The 17063-nt window shown below is 43.8% G+C and overlaps 1 protein-coding gene across 1 annotated transcript; it reads right to left on the bottom strand.

The window, feature by feature from the left end:
* Positions 1-167: 167 nt before the first annotated feature.
* On the bottom strand, positions 168-16519 carry EFCAB14 (EF-hand calcium binding domain 14). The gene is given in 12 exon segments (XM_040073232.2): positions 168-2943; positions 3779-3833; positions 3836-3912; positions 4707-4818; positions 5657-5737; positions 6404-6595; positions 7453-7533; positions 8346-8456; positions 10210-10308; positions 11925-12070; positions 15131-15279; positions 16280-16519. Coding segments are annotated over 12 exon segments (1455 nt in total). The 5' UTR covers positions 16456-16519; the 3' UTR covers positions 168-2767.
* Between the last annotated feature and the right edge of the window lie 544 nt (positions 16520-17063).

The following is a 17063-nucleotide window of genomic DNA, read 5'->3' as shown; positions in this document are numbered from 1 at the left end:
TCCGCCCTCCGCTCCCCTCAGCCCGCCCCGCCATGGCTCCGCTCCCCTCAGCCCGCCCCGCCATGGCTCCGCTCCCCTCAGCCCGCCCCGCGATCCGCCCTCCGCTCCCCCCAGCCCGGCCAACCTCGTTCCACCTCCCCTGCCAAGAACCGGCGGGAGCCGCACGCTGGAAAGGAGCATTTATTGAGACAAAAGTCGCGTTACAGGATGGAGCGCCGCGGAGCGAGCAAGCGCGGCGGGCACGGCCCCGCTGCCGGCGCAGGTCGGTAAGCGCAGGGGGAGGTACACGGTGGTCACCCAAACCCACAGAGACCGCCCGAAAGCGAACCCGGGAATCACGGCACAACAGCAAGTCTGGGCAGAGCATAGCTCTTTTCCTGTTACAGTTTGCTCTCACAACTTCATTGCTTTTGATTTCGCTCAGATACCGCCTTTTTCGCCAGGACTCGCTGCCCAGAGCATCCCGCTCCCCGCTCCGGTCCCACCAGCAGCTGCAAGAGTGAGAGCAGGGAGGTGATCCGGACGAGTGTATTTATTACCCTCACGGCTTTTTATCTGCACTGTGAATAAACGCGGGAGAGGAACGCTGCCCACAGCCGGCGTCAGGGCTTTGGGAAGCGGGATGGAGAGCGGTGGGGAAGCAGATATTGCACAGGGACGGGACCAGTGCTCCCAGCCTGCAGCACAGAAGAGACCACTGTACTTAGGGATGCTCAGATTTTGTCTCCTTGACAGCACAAGCCCATCCTACAAGCGACCACATCAATTAGCCATCGACTGTGCCCTTGCCATGCAAGTTAAAAAGCAGCTCTAGGCAGCCGTGTCCCAGCTGAGCTCCCTGGGCACAGGCAAGAGGACACGGGCAGTGGAACAGCACACAGCAGGTCAAGCTGTCATTTTCACTACTGCTGCTGAGGAGCCTTCTAAAAGTAAAGCAAACTGCAACAAAACAAAACACTAAAAGATTCACAAGGCGGTACACCATCATCTTTTAAATTTTAGGTAAAGTTAAATTTCATACAAATAAACTTCCAAAAATAGTTTGCAAACTCTGGCATGTGTTTATGATACAGTATGTACAAATAAAATATCAGAATGGTTACATTTTATTGCTTTTTTTCCTTTATTTGGTTAAGGAATTATACAGTAGTGTATAAAATGGGAAATGGCAAGAAGCAAGTGTTGGCTTCTTGTCCTCTCTAAAAGCCAAGGTTAGTTGGTTTTTAGATACAGCATTTTCAAATGTCACATCAAAAGCATTTTGGTACCGGGCGGCATCTGCATTACCCAAACAGGATAGAAGAGCAACAGTGAAAGAAGCTTAGGAAATGGGTAACAGGGCTCCATTTTGAACATTCCTTTGCTGATTCATACTTCCAAAATACAACTATTGATAAAACATCCAGTCTAAAGTTATATAAAAGTCAACAATTACGAACTGACTTCCTCAGAAGTTTCAGTGAGGTGGACAGCTTCAACTCACTAATCATGCAAAAAACTCTTAACAAGTTCAGTGATATTTGTGAGCAAAAGCACCCGACTTGGCCCTGATCCAGCCTGCAAGAGAGAATCCCCTCTGCTAAAGCCATTTTCCTATGTTCCAGAAGGTAATAAATACACTCTGTGTTTAGATCCACTAGTATTAGCAGATCTTTAAGTTCCTCTAGCAAGGAAACCTCACTTACAAACCATGTGTCAGTACAGAATGATGATGCCATTGCACATGCCTACACAGCTTTATACATCCTTCTGCTGGCAGAAAGACAAAAAAAAATAAAGATACCAAGAAGGGATCACTGTCACAACAGCCAGGAAAGAGCTCCCAAGTCTTCTCTGGGCCTTCCCACCCGCTCACACTCCTGGGGCGTGTCAGAGCACCACTGAGGCATGAACTGCTCAGGTGCTGCTCAGCAGGCTGCACTGTAGGCTTTTACCTCTTAAGCATCTATTAAAGCTATTTAATATGTTCATTTAAAAAAAAATAAATAGACAGGCTTATCTCACAAAATATAATCTGAATGCAACACAGCAAAGCCTAAAGAATGCTGAAGTGAAAACCCAAGCACTTGGTAAGTTAATTGCTCCTGTAGGCTCATGATATAAAAACAGTTTCAACTCTTCCCTTTAAAAATACTTCCTGCTATAGATGGGCATGACTTACCCCTCCTACTTTCCTCTAACTGGGCCCAAATTTATTCATGGATCTACTTAGTAAAAATCAAAAATTTAGCTGAAGCTCTTAAAACTCCCATTCTAGGCTCAGTCTCTCATTATAAACAGCTTCTACCAACACAGCCCCTGACACAACTTCTCCTTAAATATGCATAATTTACTCTATCTCAAATATTTACAAGCAGAAGCAGCCCATCTTCACAAGACAGATTTTCCTTCTGCTCTACATAAAGTGCAGCTCTCTAATTTAAGGCAAATTTCAGTGAAATACAAAACCATAGTTTTATTTTAGTATGTACACATTTTAACTTATAACCAATAACTCCCTTGAAAAGGAAATAATGAGAGGAAAATGTTTCCAAGTTTGGGAATTTTCTGGATTTTAACAAAGTCCCAATATTATGTCCTATCGACATATAAATCTGTAATTTTTTTTTCAATAAATGCAACTGAAAAAAGAGGTGGCAATGTGTACAGTAATTTAGCTCCAAAGATCAGTAAAACACTGGGAAAGTGCAGCTGTAGTTTTCTGTGTCCTGTAGCTTCCTTTAGCTACAGTTAACACCCACCAATATCACATTTCTAAATATATACCCTATACACCTAATGCTAATCTCAGTTCTCTCAGTGTGTATTTCTCATCTCCATCTGTGTCAAACTCCTTAAAGCTCTGTGACTCTTGGGCTGTGGAGCCAAGCAGCTTTTGAAGATCTTTGCATGAGAGTTTTCCATCAGCATCCGCAGGTGCTTTTTCAAACAGTTTTTGAAGATCTGCAAAGAGAACAAGGATTGAGAAAGAGCTCCTTTAAATACACAGGAATATCCTATAAGCTGCTTTCCCAGTCCTACAGCAATCTCTTTTAGTAGCCAGTAATTACATATAGCATCCCTGAGTGAGGAGTTTGCCTCCTATGTTGTCGCAAGCTGCTGGTAACAGTTTATAGAAAGAAGCATGAACATTTCTGGATTAAATCAAGCTAAACCTGAAGAAAGTAATCCCTATTTCTGGCCACAACTAACAGCCCATTTTGCAAGCACTAACTGCATACAGATGCAGTTATCCCACACAAAAGCAAGCTCTGAATGACTGTTGCTATACCAACAGGACAGATGATATAAAGGGAAAAGTGTCTATTCACTTCCTGATGCAAAGAGTTGCCCTTTCAGGAGCTGAAGAGACTCAACAGCAAGATCCAGAAACCATTCATCTGACCAGGCAGTGTTCTCTTGGAAAAAAAAAAATACAGAACAGAAAAAAGCCCAAGAACATACACACTCATAGCTACTTCTTTTTCCTTTAGCATGTTAATTCTGCCCTTGACTTCGCTCTCAGTCTCTGGGGCACTCGATGTAATACCTGGGTACTCAAAACAATTATAATTCACTAAATAATGCACACTCCGGCTTAAATCTCAGTTTCTTTTCTTTTACATGCTATTTTTTTCCCTTCAGCTTTATTCTTAAATGCTTTTTTTTTTAAAAAAAAAAATCATAGTCCTCAAGCTTTTAAAATTGACCTCACATCTCCCAGAATATTTATACTTATCCTCTCCTAAATATTTACATGAAATACTCAGAAGAAAAGGTCAGCCTAAAAAGGACATACCTTCAATGCTGGGAATTCCTGGTAAGGACAGATGGCTCAGCTGCCTGTTTCTCTCTCTGTGTTGTCACCAGCTGACCTTGAAGCCACCCTGGAAAGGTCTGTGGGCTTTGCTGTAGTACTCTGACTACTTTCAACTGTTACAAAACGGTTTCTATTAGTTTTACTAATTCCACAAAATTACAGCTAGCAAAGCCAAACTAAAATCCAATAAACTGATTTTTTTTTTTTTAATCACAGTAGCTGTATGGGATAAGAATGCTGCAATATTTCAGAATGTAGCAGTGTCATCTAATTGAAAGAACAGTTTTGGGAGAGTCACACAGCTTTAATCTTCCAATCTGTACTAGGAGGTGTGTATTTACAAACTCCCATACAAAGAATGACTTGGGAATATTTTCTGCTCCCCACTCTGAGGGTGCTGAAGAAGCTTTGTTAAGCAAATTACATCTGCCAACCTGGGTTGCTTTCACCTTATCAATACCAATATTCCCCAACAGCAAGGTCTAAATTTCCCAGCTTCTGCTTGGAATGAACAAGCAGCAGAGTTCTACTGTAATGAAGTATTTAAAAATCTGATGTTCAGCAGAAGTGCAGAACTGAAGTCAGCAGACACCTTTCCCCCTCGGTTACATTTACATTTTGAAAAAGATGTTACCAGGTGTAAAGTTCTACAGTTAATCAGTGCATGTCTTCAAACACCAGCCATCAATCCACGTGAATCCTGCCATACACATTTTAAGCCACCTTCAAATTCTGGAGTCATGCAGAGTTTTTTGTTTTAGCAACATCAGTTTCCTACCACTTTAACTAAAAAACCTTCACCAAAATCTTAAGGAAGAGTCTAAATTATCCACTTTAATTAGTTATTCTTTGAATTACTCCAGGGGAAGCTCCAGGTTTATGGATTGCTGTCACAAGGCTTTCTTACCATTCTTTGATGCCTCAATGGGTCTGTCATTTTCTGACTTGCCTGTGATAGCACTGATCAGCTGAAGAGTCTCTTTTAGTTTTGATACCTGAGAATCTCTAGTTCCTGCTTCCTGCATGTGTACAGAAAAAAAAAAAAAAAAAACCTTAAAATTCACCCCTTCAGTAGATGTAGAAGACCAGAAGAGGTAGCAATTTAAAATATGTCAGCACTTTTGACTGACTTTGAGGTATCCAGGCTGATCAAGTTTAAAATTATAAACAAGAGTCAAAACCAATAAATAAATAAATAAACAAATAATCGTTGGGAAGATACAATGAATAAATTCACATGGTCTGCAGGAAAACAGAATAAGTACCTCAACTTGAAAAACAGGCAATTATTTTGCATGCACTCATTTCAAAAGAACCTGATGTTTACTTTCTGTATTTCCTACAGAAAAGAGCAAGAGACTGGAAAGCTGTAACATAAAACAGTCAAGCATCCTTGGAGTGAACCCTTATACATTAATTAAACTGCTTCATTGTCTCAAAGGTTTGTGTGCAGTAGTGAAAACCTCTGTGCAGGAGCCACTGCATCACTGTTAAAGTAAAAGCTCCATATTTTTGAATCTGCAGCTCCCTTACTCTATTTGGTACATTCCAGATGAGTTCACGTGAGTACAAGCCCAGAACTGACCGTGCAGTCTGTTCACTCACCCACTTTCTTTCCAGCAGATGGAAACTAAATTCAGCAGCATCCCCTCCTATCCCCAGCCAACAGTTTGGCCATTCTGTTAAACTCATCCCCAGACAGTGATACACCACTACTGAGAGGGGCTTTCAGCAAGTTCTTGACTCTGTTAGTGCCTCTTTGCAGACCTTTGCTCAATTAAGGCCTATTTAAAACATCTTTAGAAAGACAATTACATGCTCTACTAATCCAGTGTCATTTGTATTTCCTTACTTTACCTTCAGTTCTTTATTTGACTGAGTTTCGATATCTAGTTGATCTTCATTTTCCACTTGTAGAGAGGTAGTTGCATCATTCCCCTACAGAAAAAACCAGAACAGTTTATTCATGTGCTTTTTATTTTCTACAACAGTTTCATTCCTTCAAATTTGGCAGACATTAAGCAGAGATAAACCAGGGCAGATACACTGCAAAATAAACATGAAGTCATATAAATGGGTTATATAATTTACCACAGCAATGTCAGCATGTTCCTTTATTGTTAAACATACAGAACATGTCCTCACAGACTGGTCCCAGTGTGGCAAACAGAAAACCCTGGAAGAATTTATGAACTTATTTAGGAGGGTTTTTTATTATTGGGTTTTTTTAGAGTTTAACCACTGTTGAACAAATGCAGAGTCCCACTTAGCTCCTCAGTGGGTCTTAACAGATCTCTGCCAGAGTGATTCCTAAAACACAGCTCAGTTTGTGAATCCTGCCTCATAAAGCACCCACCCAGCTCTTAAATGTCACAGTTGTTTGGACACTTTCCTGTAGATACTGCAGGAAAAAAATGAAATACTGCTTCTGAGACACTCTTAATGCTGGTTATCTCTTCAGGATCAAACTCTCCAGCCTTTTATAAATGAACTCCTAAGCATCTCGAGTTTCACTCTGACATTTTCTTCAGTTAGGTCTGAAAAGCTGTATCTGCAGTGAAAGGGAAGTAGTAGCCTGAGGAGACACCTTGAGCCACCACTTACCTCGATGGCAGAGGAGTTCTCTCTTTTCTCCAGATTTTTCACGACCAGAGCAGAGTTTTCCAACAGCGTAACTTTCTGGCTGAGGTTGCCAATGGCTGAATCCACATTTAGAAGCTTGATGTCATTCAACTTTTGGTACACCACTACAGTATTATTTAGCTGTTCCAAAGCTGCATGCAGTGCCTGGCTCTCCTGAAATATAAACAGAGCATGTGTCAGTTTGCCCAACCTCTGCAGCAAGTCCTGCTATTAACAACATGACTGACCCAGTTTTACCGGGCAGACTTCAGGCTGGCTCCCCACTGACACCACTGAAAACATCCAACTGGAAGCTTCCAGAAAGTTAGTCCAACTTCCTGGAAGTTTGAAACTGAGACTCTTCCCCAGGGCTAACCTCTTTGTGGTTAATATAATCACTTCAGCTGCACAGTGAACACAGAAAGCCTATTCATCTCATTTTCCAGGTCAAGCTTTGTAAGCACAATGATTTTTCCCAAGAAAGCATGTACTGGGCATATACAGGATTCATTTTTGAGGAAGATATTGACTATATTAAATATAACTAAGTGCAGTCATTCTGTTCCAACCCATTCAGCTGAACACCTACACATTAACCTTTTTTTTGGTTGTTGTTGCTGAATTATTGCTTTCCACACCTCATTACACTGAGGGTGACTCAGTACATGCCACTCCCAAGTTTGCTCAGATTAGCAAGTACCTGCCATAAAATGCACTCCACTAAAAGCCTTTAACTTATTTTCATTTACTTTAGCAAAGCACACCTATAATTTGTCAGATATTGGTTTCACTCTTTTTACTCCTCACCCAGTCAGAACACAAAAACCCCACCTTCAGACCAGGGCACTTTCCTGTTTGCACAGGAACAAACTACAGCAAAATTACCTTATGATTTGCTTTAAAGCATGCTATCTGCATTGCCTCGATGAGAACCATGTTTTTTGCACACTACAGTACTGCAAAACACGCAGCTAAATTACACATCCATGACACTTGTACCAAAATTCCTTATGCAAGGGAGAAAAAAATACCTTTTTGCAGTATTCTGTCTGATTTCCCTCAGTCCTCGGCACAACAGTGGAGGGAAGTGAAGGCAGCTCTTTTAATTCCTTCTAAGGAAAGAAATAGAAAACTGTGTTACAAAATCCCTGTGAGTAAGTGTCTAACAACTGGCAGACTGTAGCTAAGGATGTTTTGCTACAATTACGGTCACTCAGGTCTGTTGTGCATGCAGTATTTTAACTAGGCGAATAGTTTCCTCTTTTAATCACATCAGGTCTAAATTTATTTTCATTAAACTCTCCTAATTAACTCTTCTCCATTTAATGAGGTATTATGATACACATTTCACTGCTACCATACATGCTGCCATTATCTGCAATGTTTTTAGAGCACCCACTGACTGAATCAAGCTTCATTATGTGTCTAATTTAGATTTTATCTGCAAGAATTCTCATATTGCAGTTCAGCTGAAAAACTATAATTATTGGCTCAGTTTATTAACCCCAAGTGAGAGGTCAGGATAAATACAGTGAGCAGTTTCTGCTGAAGACAGTCAGTAATTTCATCCTTATACAGATTCGTAATTCAACCAAAAACTGTATCAAATTTCTGACATGCCCAAACCTAAAGAAGTGCACAGTTACCATAAGCAGTATCCTGCATCACACAGGAGCATTTCCAAAGCCCCCACATCCGTGGAATAGGAAGCAAAAATATGCAGGAGAGGAAGTGTAGAAAGGAACAATTCTGGCTCCAGAGAAACAAGTACCATACAGATGTCACACAGGGATTAGAGGATTAACTAATTAATTTACCAATCTACTGAAACTTCAGAAGCATTTCAAAGGTAGAAGGCAGAACTCCAAGCATTTCTGTAACTTGCTGCACATTAGGCAGTGTGAAAGCAGTGCATTTTTCTTACCACATCATTCTGGAGAATCTCTATGGATTTCTTGTATTCCTCAATAGCTGTCTGTATATTCTCAACATCATGAGCCACACTGGTAAGGGTGCTACCTATGTTGGCTACAGTCTGCAACAAAAGAGATGACAAATCTCAGCCTTCCTCAAACTGCACTGTCCCAAAGTAATACTCAGCTAAACACAACGTTTTGTTAGTGAAACTGCAGGCAGACAGCCACAAAATCACGTACTCAAGTTTGAAGAATTTAGAAATTTTATTTCCACTCAAAACTGCAAATTATACCCAAAGCAACCTCTGCCCTGGAGGACATCAGGACACCTCTAGCATCCTTCACCAGTATGAACAAAAGCCACTGCCCAAGAGGAATTCCCTCAGTAATCCCTCAAGATTTTAACACCAGCAGGCATCCTTATTCCCAGGAACAGTACCTATAAGGAAAAAGGCTCAAGAAAACCAAATCCCACGTAAGAAATGCAGCCTTGTCATAGGATCACTTAGGTTGGCAAGGACCTCTAAGACTGAGTCCAGCTGTTAACTCAGCAATGCCAAGTCCACCATTAATCCATGTCCCCAAGCTCCTATCTACATCCTTTAAATACCTCCAGAGATGGCAACTCTAGCAGCTCCTTGTGCAGCCTGCTCCACTGTTTGACACTGCTCCAATGTTTCCCATGCAGCGAAGAAATTCTTCCTGTTATCCAATCTAAACCTCCACTGACACGGCTTTAGATTATTTCCCCTTCTCCTATCACTTGTCACTTGAGAGAAGAGCCTGACCTCCCTGCCTGCCTGCAACCACCTTTCAGGGAGTTGTAGAAAGTGAGAAGGTCCCCCCTGAGCCTCCTTTTCTCCAGGCTAAACACCCCCAGCTGCTCCTCATCAGACTTGTGCTCCAGAGCCTTCCCCAGCTCCACTGCCCTTCTCTGGACACTCTCCAGCCCCTCAATGTCCTTCCTGAATTGAGGGGCCCAGAACTTGACACAGGGTTCGAGGTGTGGCCTCACCAGTGCCCAGTACAGGAGGACAATCACTGCCCAGGTCCTGCTGGCCACAGTCCACCTGCTAACAACATGCTTTCAGACTTGCTTCTGACCAGGACACAGAGAAAATCCAGCCTGCTTGCAGCAGCAAATAAGGAGCTTAGGAAACAGCTTTGTACTCCTCCCAGAAAAAGAAATCCTGGCAGCCCCACCAGCCAAACCACACTCATTGCTTTGCATATCATTAGCTTGTTGATTGTACATTAATTTTGTAGGGATAGGAAATGAGATGTGGAAACTCATAATGCCACAAAGACTGGACTAACATTAGGTGTTAGCCCAACATAAATGTTGATTGCTAAATAAACAGAACTGCCCTGGAAGAGCCAGGCAAGTCTCAACAAGCCATTCTTTTAACCAAAACAAACAGAACAGTTCTTTGGTAAAGAATGCTCAGTAAAGGCACACAGTAAGACATCATATTAACAGAAAGCAATACATTTCCTTTTCCAATTAAAAAAAGCTACACAAACCACCTATTTGCAGTTATAAAACTGCAGACAGACTTTTTCCAAGTGTCTCACATGATATTAAGATTAGCAACCTGAAGGAAAGTAACCAGAAAGATCAAGTCCAAGGTACACGTGGGACAGCATAACACAAACACACCTCCAAAAGGGATAAACAAGGCATCTACATTTTCTACCTGCCACCCATGATCATAGGATCATACAATTCATGAAGTCAATTTCTAAAGACAAAAGAAGTAAATATTCCTTTCAACTCAGGTAGCTCCAGCTGTCAGTGCTGTTCCCAAGACCCCAGCTGCAGCTTAACACACAGAACACATTTAGTGATAGCCACATTTACAGTACTCTTACCTTCTGAAGTTTTTCTACTGTGAGGGGAAGAGAAATCAGGTCAGCAGCAGATTTTATATTGTTTTTGAGATGATTTACTGTTGAGGTCAAGAGTGAGATCTAAAACCAAAAAGCAGTACTGAGAATTAGGCAACATAATCCTGATTCTGACCTCCCCCAATACTGATGGCTTGATGTGTAATAATAAAACGTAAGGCAATACAAAATTATACATATACACACCAAAACCACCCCTATCTCTAGGTTAGAAGTCCTGCTACATTAAAAATATTCTGCCTCTTGCAAAAGAGCAAGTTTTTATTTAACTATTTTTTAAAAGCAAATGAAAGCCACAGAGAACCCTTCTTTTCAGTAAGGTACCCTCTGCCAGTTTTACATTCATCCTCTTAGAGAGAGGCTGTTGCCCAAGAACCACTTAAAAAATTGTGCAGGAAGTCTTCACGTGGAGGAAACCATCACCCACTTTTGTATTTAGCAATGAAACCTGCCTGGCAAAACCCAGCAAAGCCATGCAACCTCTCCAGCTGAGTGATGGGCAAAAATGTTGTGCATCTAATCCAAACCCTCTGCTACACAAGTGGAACAGAGACTAAAATTCACTTTCTTCTGGTTAAAAAACAAAGTTGCTTTGCAAGTTGAGGAAAAGATCCTAATTTCACATTAGGTCAATGTCAATCAGCTGGCATGCAGACTCTCTAGCTCACAGCTGTGAACACTGGCTGAAATTACTCCCAGCAGCACATGCCAGCACTTCACACATAAAAAAAACCAGCAAGAAAATTTAGATTCCCCAGAAGATCTGGCTCAGAGTGTAACCAGACCCTGAAGTAACCTGAGGGCCTGCAAGAACCACGTGTAAGTATCTTTAACAGCCAGGTGCAGATAAGAGCATTTTAAAAGTCTCATGAAGAACCTGAATAACTGTGGCTAAAACAGTCAAATGCTAAAGAAAGCAAATCAAATTTTCAGATGTGCCCCAGTAAGCACTTCACCACCACATGGGACTGAAGAAAAAAATCAATCTAAGCAGGCACCTCAGCACTCTAACAAATTAAACCAGAGCATCTGGGTCAAGAAGAGCCCTCCACATACACCTCTCTATACCATTCACTGTGAGCAGCTCTGAACTTTTACCCTCCAGGGCAGAAATTTCAGTAAAACCCTTGCTGGATGCTTCATCTGAAGTGTGAGTTAATAGAGCAGCTGAGCAAAGAGCTCTCTGGTAAGTGGCTTAGTCCTAGCCCCATCAACAATGTCAAGATTTACACCAGCTCAGAGGCTGAGTGTGTGTTAGCAGGTTTTATACTCCCAGGACACCAGGTTTGTAGCAACAGGAGCTTGCTCTGAGTCAAGTAACTCTTTCCCACACTTACAAAACGCTCTCAGAAATCTGAAATGTCAAATCCCTCGTCATAAACATCAGAACCATTTGGCAGGAAAATTAAGAACTGCATAGTTCTCGGGTTCTTTTCAATTCTGCCTGAACTCCCTCCACCAGTTATGCAATTTCTCCTCTTGTGATCAGTCTCCAGCCCAGCTGGATGCTCAAGCTGTTTTTCGCTTGTTTATAATGAGGCTTGTACCCTATCTGAACTTTAAAAATAAAAGCTACATATTTAGTCATGGAAGTCTTTAGATAAAATTAATTTCCATTTTAAAAAAATTGAATAGAATACTTTATTATTTGTCAAAACCAAGGACTGATCTCCTCTCACCTGCTTATTGATCTCTGTGATATTTATCCAAATTTTACTCAGCCCCAGTTCTCCAGTCTCAATTTGTTCCAGTTGCTTTTGGTTCTGCACCAAATCTTCGTTCAGTTTAGGGATTTCTTGGAATGATGTCTTTTGATTAGATTCCACTAAAAGAACAAAAAAAAAAAAATTAAAAGCAAGCCAAAAAAAAAAAGCAGGTGAACGACACTAAAAGGCATAAAACAAATTACAAACAGCAACATTTACAACAGTGAAAGAAGGCAATAACACTTTCTACACAGAGGTTTATTGCCAGTCTGGATTCAATGCTTGCTCAGAATGACAGCTCTTTTTTGTTTTAAGAGTACCAATATCTGCAGAGAGAACCCAGAGAGACTGTACTAAATTTAACACTTTGCACAGTCCTGTCATTCTGGCAAACCTCAGCAGGCCTTTATTTAGTGCAGTTATTTTGCATTACCTCCACAGGGGAACATGAAATAGTAATGGGCCTGTGAATAAGAGCTGCCAGCAGTCCCAGGGCAAAGGAGGCAGGTGAAATAAACCTCAGTGCCCTTTTCATGCCTGCAGAGGGGCTGCTGACCATGAAGTGAATTCCAAGATTAATGTAATTAACTGCTCTGTGTGATAGACAGGTAACTGAAAAAATAATGTATACGCTTATACACTAATGCCTGTTGGTAAACAAATCAGTAAACAAGGTCTTTGGAAATTAAGTCAGTTATTACTGCAATTAATACTACAGGAAGGGGGAAACATGCATCTCAAAGCAATTCCAGTGAGTCTCAGAAATGCAGCTCTTCCAGATCTGCAGTGACTAAGCTGTTTAGCTGTGCTATGAGGCAATCCCAAATCCCTAGGACTGAGAAACAAATAAGCAAAGGTTTTGAGATGAAGATGACAGAGTTCCTCAAAATCTGCACGTCCAGCCTGTAAGGCAGCACTGGAAAGCTCCACAACAAACAGCCACTGCTCAGACCAGACTGCCAAGAGCAGTGGCACCTGTGTGATGTGTAGCTGGCAGATCCCAGAACAAATTTCCATGTGTGACCCATCCAGTCAAAAGGAGGTGCCTGTGGAGTGGATGCCCAAACACAGAGAACTGGAAAGCTGGGCATATTCAGAAACCCACCTCACTTCACTTTAAGCATCTCCTAAAAATACTTTCTAGGCGCAAAAAAATCTGAACCGGATCACCCAAGGTCCAAATAACGCTGCTGGGTACGTAAGACCTTGAAAGGTGTATTTTAGCCAAAACAGACTGAGAACTAATTTGTGCATTTGACACAAGCAGCTCACACTAAATCTCCTGTTTTCATAGGCTCTTGTTAACAAATTATTTTCTGTTTTGCCACTCTCACTGTGAACAGTGGGACTCCACTTGAAGAGTTTGTTGCAGCACAAGAAAGGTCAAATGCCACATGTGTTCTTAGCATCACTGCTGACAACTGAAGGGAAAACACTACCTGACTTCCTCCTATTCCAAACACACTTGATGCAAAGATGCCTTGTTTATAAAAAGCACTCATCCCACGCCCACTTTGTGCAAAGGATGGCAGAATGTATCAAATAGTGCCACAAACATCTGCTCTTACTGGGAAAAAAAGTCTGGGCAAAGATTCAGAGAATGGTTCCTTTTCCAAACTTGCTGTACGACAGATGGGTCACCTGCCTTTGTTTCTCTGTTCACCCACGCATTACAGCAAGGCAAAATGTTACTTCTGGGAACCAGGTTGTTCTTGCTGCCTGCTTTTTTGTTGTTGTATTTAAATGCTGTGCCTCATTATAAAGCTCCCATCCAATTCCTAGGCACGGTATTATGACGGCAAGGAAATCTGACACGTTTATCACCAGGCAAAGCATTAAATACACAGCTTTTCTATCAGAGCTGTTAAGAAGAAAACAAGCCCATCTGTAATTGCCAGACAGAGAGAACAACACTCAGGGAGAACAGCTGCTTTAACAAAGAGGTCTATGTTGAACAGGAATGATGAAACTTAACTACACCAAAGCCAACAAATGCTGTCCTCATGCAAAACTTTTACCACCAGCACACCCTTAAAGGGGAGCAGTCCACAAAGGGCAGCACTTATGACCCAGAACACAGAAACAGCCACTGCAGAGCTGCTGGGAACACTCACAGCCACAAAGCAGCACCTGGAACTGAAGGTATCCTCCAGAACCAGTGGACAGCAGCTACAGCTACCTTTCAGAGTTCAGTACCAGTTAATACAAAAGCACATCTGTCAGCAATTCTCTCACACCCAGCCAGCCTGTTCCACCTTGGCAGACAACTCCCCAGCTCACACACCTGAACAGGAACACCTAAACACCAAAGGCAAAGAATTTCTACACACACTTCCTCAATGCCTCTTTTACCACAAGCAAGACAACACCTTTGCTTACCTTTTTCAACCTACACAGGATTTTAAACACTACTAACATAAGGCACCAAAACACATCTTGTGCCTAGAGGTGAGGCTCAAAGAGCCAAGACCATACCTTACATGCACATATCACCATTTGTTACACCTCAGCCTACAGAGTTATATTGAAAATCTTGGCATGGGAATCTTGACATGGACGGACAAAATCTGAGCTTTACAAGCAAAACACTTCATCTTAACTCCACACTTCAAAGTGTTAAACATATTAACTCCACACCACACGTAACCTGACGTAAAAGTTGAACAAGAGCAGCTCAGTGAAGCAAGATAAACATTCAGAGGATACCGAGAGAAAATATTGTACTGAAGCAACATTCAAATTGCAGTAATTCCATAGCAAGTATCAGAGGTTTTAAAAGAGTTCAAGACAAGAGCATAATTTTTCTTTTTTTCTTTTTTTTTTTTTTTTTCAGAATTCCCTAGACTGCTTTGACAGGTCTGATCAGAACTTTTTAAATACGGTCTTTCTTTGGAAGAGAGTACTCTGAAGACCAAAGTCAGGAATTTTAGAAATGCATATACAAGCAACTACAGGCCCACCCAGCTTAGTGTCAGCTCCTCAGAAGATACAGAGCAAGCAAGAATATATAACATTTACCTCACATTTACCTAGTCTCTGTATTCTTGGCTCAGAGCACTCCTCAGTTCAGATGTTATTTGTCTACTCAGTATTTTCAGACTTTGACTGAGCAGGCAAGCAATTAAAGCTCTTCATACTGCCCAAGGGAAACGTCAAATAGTAGTTTCATTCATACTTACTAGTTCGAAACTTCTCCTTTATTGCATCCAAATCCTCCTTGAGGGCCACCTGCATCCACACTAAGCCAACACACGCGACCACACAAGCAGCAAGAATGACAAACGCACACAAAGGGTAACAGAACCTGCAGCATCGCAGGTAATCTCCCCTGCAGAAAACAAAGGAACAGCTTGTGAATATACAGCGGTGCCTAGAAAAGAGTTATTTTAAATGCTGTTCTAGCAAACTAAGGGGTAGTGTTGTAACAGCGCATATTTTGGCTGACAAGGGCTAACAAAGAGTGTTTTCAGGAATATATAAGGCTATAAAGTCAGGTCAGGGCTGCTACTCCCTATTCAGTTTATCCTCAGTAGGCAACATCTAGCATATTTAAAAGCAGCAGTCAGGTTTCCTTGACTGAAATATCCTGCTCTGCTGACATAAACTTATGTCAGGTACATCTGCCTGACAGCTTGCAAAACACACTTCAAGACAAGGTATTAGCATAATGTTACAACAAGTACTTCTAGAGCATTCTAAATTGTGAAAGCCCAAGTTTCCCTGAGACATGCCTACTTTCAGGTATGCACGGAGAGAGGCCCATTATTAATGCTGTTACTTAACTGAAAATCTCATTTACTGGCGAAAGCACAGCACGTCCCCGAGAAAACCATCCCTAAGCCAGCTCGCAGGACGGTGCCACGCTGAGCACACACACGGCATGTAACTGCGCCCAGCATCTCCAGGAGCTGCCCCCAAGTTTAGTCCACAAGGACTTGTGCTGCGTTGAGCACAAAATAGGAAAAAAAAAAAAAAAAAAAAAAAAAAATGGGAAAAAAAAAAAAAAAAAAAAAAAAAAAAAAAGCCAGGGGACGGTCCAGTGGGAGCTGTCCCTGGACATGGAAGGGGGTTGGAATTAGATGATCTTTAAGGTCCCTTCCAACCCAAACCACTCTGCCACTCGATGATACCTCTATCCCCAGACAGGCGACCTGCGGGGTCGGACACGCTCAGCGCGGCTCTGGGTGTCCCCTGGCAGTGCCCAGCCTCGCGCACCCCCTTTTACGCCCAGCTACGAACCCGACCCGCTGAAGGCAGCGCAGCCCCGCCGCGGAGCCGGGACAGGACCTGTCCGAGCCGGACCCGTCCGAGCCGGGCCCGGGACTCACTTTCCGCAGCGGCCCCGCGTCCCCGCGAACTCGTCCTCGTCGGAGCTGGACTCGGAGTCGGAGGCGGGCGGCTCGGTGCGCAGCAGCCGGTGGCCCGAGCCCTTCTTGGCGGGCTTCTTCCTGCGGCCGTCGGCGGCCAGGCCGATGAGGGCGTTCAGCTCCTTCCGCTTCTTCATCCTCTTGTGGGGCGGCGGCGCGGCCGGCGGCTGGCTCCCGCCTGCCTCCTCCTCCTCCTCGGCCGCCGCCGCCGCCAGCGCGCCCCGGCTCGCCAGCCTGCGGCCCGGCGGCGGCTACAGGCGCTCCGCGGGGCCGCGGCTGTTGCTCCCCCGCCGGCCCCGCGGCGGCTCGCCCGGCCCCGCGGCCGCCGCCCGCCCCGCCCGCGCCATGGCCGCTCGGGCCGCGCCGCGCCCGCCTGCCAGCAAGCCGCGCTGCCACTGGCCGCCGCGGGACCGCCCCGCGCGGGCCGCCCAGCGCGGGCAGGGCCGCGGGTTCGAGTCCCGCCCCCGGCGGGTGGGACGGGCGGGGAAGGGGGCGGTGGAGCGCCGCGGGACTCGGCGCGGTTGGTGCCGCCCGCGGTGGCTGCGATCCGAGCCCTCGCCCACCAGGCTCGGCGGGGGCTGCTGCTCGCTGAGGTGGTGGTGGCAGGGAAGCGGTGTTGCCCGGCAGCTTCCCGTACTATACCTGCCACCAAGCCGCGCCATAGCCGCCGGGGTGCCCGGCCCTCGGCTGACGCACGGCGTGGCCGGCCCGGCGCGGCGCGGTGCGGGATTCCCCGCGCTCGCTG

Source organism: Hirundo rustica, chromosome 9 (genome assembly GCF_015227805.2).
Source record: "Hirundo rustica isolate bHirRus1 chromosome 9, bHirRus1.pri.v3, whole genome shotgun sequence".
Classification (NCBI taxonomy): domain Eukaryota; kingdom Metazoa; phylum Chordata; class Aves; order Passeriformes; family Hirundinidae; genus Hirundo; species Hirundo rustica.
This window is presented reverse-complemented; position numbering and strand designations above follow the sequence as displayed.